Here is a 6,000-nt window from a genome sequence, read left to right on the forward strand (position 1 = left end):
GGCATTCAAAGGAATCATCACAGAGGAAAGAATGGGAAATATTTTCAAGATAGAAGACCCTTAGTTCTTGAGGATGGTGGATATGTTTCTTGGTGAGGCCTACATGAAGTCCACTTTCAGATTTCGCACAAATAGGGATGTGGCTTCTTTCTTTTTGGCTCGGTGTTTGGAGTTGGGATCGAAGGAAGATGTGAAGTGGGTTATGAGGGAGTGTGTGAGAGAGGAATGGAAAGAGGGGTTGAACACTTTCCTTGCCATGGCTCGTCCGGGTGAAGGATTCATCACCAAGAGTGGTGAATGGATACATGTTGTTGAGTTCGAACCCCCTCTTAGGCCATTTTTGGTATGGGGAGCAGATGATGATCCTGAGGTTTGAAGAGTTGAAGCTCAGGAAGGCTGGAGCCATATCAAAGAGTATCTAAGGAACATGGAATTTGCACTCCAGGATTAGGAGGTTGTGGAAAAGAAGAAGAGCAAAAAGAAACAGGTTTTTAGGAAAGAAGACTACTAGTTAAGCAGAGGAAGGCTACCGGGTGAATCTTCAAATCAATAGAAGTGTCGATTGTGAGCTGGGTGTTGAGGTTGTCTTTTTTTGTATGTATGGCTATTACTCATAGCAGAAATAGGGTAGTATGCTTTATGTAGGCACAGGGGTGGAGAATCATAAATAGTTGTTTGAATTATTATGGTTTACTACTATTTAAGGTCTCGAATGTTTGGATTGTTTGGTAGCAATGTGGCTTTGCCATTTTTTGTAAACGTTTTATGTAAGCTTATTATTAATATCAAAAAAAGAAAAAACCCAAATCCTACAAAAATTAATGGTTTAGGTTCAAGCTTTGGCCATAAAAAATATAAAAAAACATTTTAAGTTTTATTTAATAATTCCAATATTTAAACTTTGATTTATTATTAAAATAAATATATAGCATACTATTGAAATTCAACCAGTGTTTAAGGTTATGGTTTCTCCTTAAAAGCTTTAAGTTTTTATAATTTATATAATAATTTAAAAAAAATACAGCATAATGCATACCATTTAAAAATATCTAATCCTGAAAAAGTTTCAGGATTTAGGGTTAGGGTTTTAACCAATATTTTTTTTTATCAAAATAAAAAATTAGTCGTTAAAAATTTAAAAGATATACCCGGATATCTTTTGTCTTGAGTGAATAGTTGTTGACAAATACCTTTGGATCCTCGTGGACTCCTTTAATGATAACTTGTTACCAAAAGTATTAAGCTCTAAATGGCAAAAACCGACTCAGGAAAACCTAAATGCAGATATTCACCTGTTGTAGAAAATATTAGACCGGTTGCAGTTTAAATGAGAAACAATTGCAGTTTCCTGCCTTTTATGTTGGAAAAATCAGATAAAATTGGAATGGAGTGGATAAACTTGGATTAAAGTGGAATATTTTGAAAATGGGAAAATGTTGTGATATATTGGCTGAAATTTTGGTAAAATATCAGTCACCATTATTTTTGCCAAAATATCAAGTGGGATAGTGAGAACTGAGATCTCTCAATATATTGCGAGTTTTTCCCACAATCTGGTACTAGGGCATTTTGCCTGTCATCTAAGTTTATCTTATGAATTTATCATTATGTATTTTTTAATATGCCAAGGTTTTGCTAACTCTAGATTCCTAGTCAAAATTTATTGGTCTGCTGAGTTTTTTGCCAAGTCTGAGTTTTCAAACTATGGTTGGATGCTTCACAGCAGAAATATGATAACAATTAGGGGAGATGCGGTGCAAGCGAGAATGCAAATGATCTAGTTTTTGAAAGAGGCAATAAAAATAGTCACAAAGTTGGCATGGAAGTATTAGCAACAGCCAAGAAGGAAGACTGAGAGGGGGCAGGTGAGGGGGTGAATCAGTCTTCACCGGAATATAGAACTTAATCACAAAACATAGATCCGATAAACTGCAATATAAGATAGATAAGCAAATTGAAAGCACAACTCACAACACTAGGATTTTGACGTGGAAAACCCGGTTAAGGGAAAAACCATGGTAGGAACCTACCCACAGTAAGATGATAATCTGCAGCAGTATGTGAAATTTTTACAATGGGTAATGCACATGCATTTAGACACACTGCCTAGAGCTCACTGCTCAAAAGATAATGGCCCGGAAGGCTACAACCCCCAATGAAGTCTCACTGACTTACAACAAGATTCAGACTACAATCTGGAAGAAATGAACTGAAAGAATAACATCTCCAAATGCGTGATTATAGTTCTAGTTAAACACAGATGTTTGCCTTGCAATACCAAACTCTCTTCAATCACAACACCAAAGGATGAATCATTTGTTCGCACATAAACCTCTCTCTGATAATGCAAATACAACATCGACGCATGACAATATCACCTATATATACAAATCATCAACCTTGATAATAAGGTCGGCTAAACCCTTAACCCTCAATAACAAAATTACATCACACGATACAAACATCGATCATCGGACCAATATGATGATTTACATAGCATAACATGGTCCTAAAACAAATTCCCAAACACTCAACTCCATCGGAAATCACGTCAAGATCAACCACAACATGCTACACCACCAGGAAAACTGCATAACACGAAAATCATCACCAGTTCATAGAAACCATCAAAAAATCGCACAACGATCAATGCGGATCACCAAAACAAATAAGACACGACTAGGAAACACCAGCAAACACGTTAGAATCGTCTGGAACAGTTGCACCAACACCACTTATCAAATCTTCATCCGTCAACATTTGAAAGCTCAAGAACACAACCAATCGACACCTGTCATGAAGAAAGATAACTTGCAGAGCACCAAATCACGATCCATTTGAAATGAAGATACACAAGACCATCTCAAACAATATCCCAAAAACTTAGCACAAGATCTAATCACATCGGAATATATCGGAGGATATACCGAGCTCTGCAAAACAGTGATCAGCAAAACAAAACAACCTACCTGATCATAAGATCTTCCCCATCTGCAATCATCGGAGCAACATACAGGAACATGTTGACATCAATGACAACAACATATCCTAGTAGCAGCAATGACCAACAATATCCAACAGGAAGTATGGTTTCAATGTCTCGACTGGGACTATATTTAAATAGTCCTATTTGACCAACTGCAAGGGAAATAGAGATCCATGAATATCAGTCACTGATGTAATGGATAAGTGTTACAATATATGTTCATCTATTTGGCACATGTGCACTATGGAAATTCTTTTTTATTTTTGTATGGACTAATGGGTTTTGGCTTAAGGTGTGCCTTGTATATAAGAAACTGAAGAATAATATATATTTGTGTATGGTTTTGTAAAGAGTTTTGATCTAATTCTTTGCATACCTCCATGATCTTCCTTTTTGCAGGACCAACATCCTTTGCGCCAATTATTGATATTGCGATGGGGATTGTGGAGAAGAGTGGTGGACAATATCATGTTCTTGTCATCATTGCTGATGGGCAGGTTATAAGCTTATGCGGTTTGGAATTTCAAACTTTTCTTCGGTTTGGGTAGAAATGATATATTTGATAAAACACTGAAGAATTGTGCTAGTCTTAACTTAATTGTCAAAGTTATTATATCTGTTATTTGTTTCTATGTATTTAAATATCGCCTAACCTTGAGTTTATTGTCTAACCCATGTTCATTTTGAAAAGAGCATCCTTCTACAATACTTTTCCCCTTCTGTTTTTACAGGTGACAAGGAGTAGTGATACACAAAGTGGGTCCTTCAGTCCACAAGAACAAAAAACAATTGATGCTATAGTTGCTGCGAGGTATAACAAGAAAATTACGCAAAACTTTCAATGACAAGTGCATTCATGTTAGCATTTCAATATGAGGTTCCACTTCCCATTTTTGCAGTAAATTTCCTTTATCAATAGTGTTAGTTGGAGTTGGAGATGGACCATGGGAAGCAATGCAGCAATTTGATGATAATATCCCTAGTCGAGTATTTGACAATTTTCAGGTAATATTCATATAAAAAATACTTTTCTTTTCCTGATGAGCACATAACATAAAGAAAGAGTTGATAATCATTTAGTTCCCCTTTATATCAGGCTTTAATTTTGTAATAGCTTTCATTTCACAGTTTGTGAACTTCACAAGTATCATGTTTAAAAATATGTCTACATCTGAGAAAGAGGCATCATTTGCACTAGCTGCACTTATGGAGATTCCATTTCAATACAAGGCAACACAAGAGCTTCAGCTTTTGGGGTATGTATTAGTTCTGTATGTTATAGATCTGCTTGTTTTAGGAATAGACATTTTTTTCTTAATGGTTGAATGGATCACTTCTCAAAATTATTTGATGTCTCTTTGTACAGTCGTCCTGTGGGTAAGGCTCCAGAAGTATTTCCATTGCCGCCTCCACTCCCAGTAATTCAACATGACACTGCTATGCAAACATATCCGCACTCCACTGGTATTCAGTTTCACACTCCTCAAGGCACTCCACATGGACCATCTAACTTAGAAAGCCAGGAGCAGGTAGGGGATTTGTTTGTTGGGCACACTCCATGATTTCTGTATTGGGATGCGAAGTTTTATGTATTAAAAACATTCCTACTTGAAAAATATTCTTATGTTTTAGTTTTGGTTGAAAAATCTAATATATGTATACTTCAGGCTTGCCCAGTTTGCTTGACAAATCCCAGAGACATGGCTTTTGGTTGTGGACATACGGTATTCCTTGAATTCAAAACCACTTTTTTAGTTGATACATGACATGGAATTAGGAATTTATAACAGATATCCTTCACTTCGTATTTGATTCATGTGGCATCTGCTTTTTTGACAGACATGTAGAAGTTGTAGTGAGAATCTGTCCACATGTCCTATATGTCGGACACCAATAAGCACACGTTTGAGGCTGTATTCGGTTTAAAGTGATGGTGAACTTTGGGAAAGTGCCACATTACTTCTCAGGGAATTTGGTGGTAAGATTGATGAGACAGCATCCTACGACAACAGACATGTGGATCCCACGTCAGATGATTATTTCTGTGGCAATTAGACTCACTTTTGTGAAGAGATTGTTTCCTCAAACAACTTAAGCATGTGTGACACCTTGAATGCCCAAGGTCATCATAGCACGACTTTATTGTTCTGTTTTGTATTTACATTGTGATAAATCGTAAACTTTCATCTTCATGTAGAGTATGTGTAAAACATGTACATTACAAGTTATTTTCCTTGATTCATTTCTATTTAGTTTTGCCGTATTCTACAAATTATTTTTTGTTTGAAGCACTTAAAGATATATCAGATTTAATGCATCATGTAGCTTTTTTTTTTTTTTAATTTGTTGGGTTGGGTCTATTTTATTATAATGTGTTTTGAAGGGGTCCAATGTGTTAGGGGGATGTCATGGTGTGGGGATGTGTTTTGGGGACAGATTTTTTTGAGGCCATTTTTGGGGATGGCAGGGACAGCAAAGGGGACGAGTACATTAAAAAATACTGGAAATTTAAAAATATAGGTAAATTTCAAATAGTCATGTGATAATATTGATAACAATGATAAGGCCATTAATCATATTGATATATTGATATATACATGAGTGGAAAAAACTAATATTTAATTACTTCCATAATTTATTGTCAATGTGCATATGATATAAAATTAAAAAATAGTAATACACCAAAATGCCCAAAGGCTACAAGTTTGCACTACAAATGTAAAAATGAGTCACTAAAACATGATGATAGGAACTATGAGGTTGCCTCTAGTTGGCATCTCCCAACATTGCATCAAAATTAGAGTTTACTTTGAGTCACTACCACGACAAGGGTTTGCCTCATCTCATGGAACCCCAATTGGTCCTCACCGTGTCTCCTCATCAATTTGGGTTGTGCCCTCATGATCAACATTTCATCATAAAGTTGGAGTTTGTTGATACTTTAAAGTTAGACAATTGTGGAGTCGCAAAGCATTATGCAAGATAACCAATGTCTTTGCACACCTAGAGGTCAC

The 6,000-nt window shown here is 36.0% G+C and overlaps 1 protein-coding gene across 3 annotated transcripts in view; it reads left to right on the plus strand.

Moving 5' to 3' along the window:
- Window positions 1–5,238, plus strand: part of LOC131068218 (E3 ubiquitin-protein ligase RGLG3) — an 85,900-nt gene extending 80,662 nt beyond the window's left edge. For all 3 annotated transcript variants that reach the window (XM_058003411.1, XM_058003412.2, XM_058003413.2), the window contains exons 6-12: window positions 3,386–3,483; window positions 3,718–3,797; window positions 3,886–3,991; window positions 4,115–4,242; window positions 4,353–4,515; window positions 4,654–4,710; window positions 4,826–5,238. In XM_058003411.1, the coding sequence (XP_057859394.1) occupies window positions 3,386–3,483; window positions 3,718–3,797; window positions 3,886–3,991; window positions 4,115–4,242; window positions 4,353–4,515; window positions 4,654–4,710; window positions 4,826–4,912 (719 nt within the window). In that variant the 3' untranslated portion in view covers window positions 4,913–5,238. The remainder of the gene's footprint in view (window positions 1–3,385; window positions 3,484–3,717; window positions 3,798–3,885; window positions 3,992–4,114; window positions 4,243–4,352; window positions 4,516–4,653; window positions 4,711–4,825) is intronic.
- The last annotated feature ends 762 nt before the right edge of the window (window positions 5,239–6,000 follow it).

This window comes from Cryptomeria japonica, chromosome 1 (genome assembly GCF_030272615.1).
Source record: "Cryptomeria japonica chromosome 1, Sugi_1.0, whole genome shotgun sequence".
NCBI classification, from domain to species: Eukaryota; Viridiplantae; Streptophyta; class Pinopsida; order Cupressales; family Cupressaceae; genus Cryptomeria; species Cryptomeria japonica.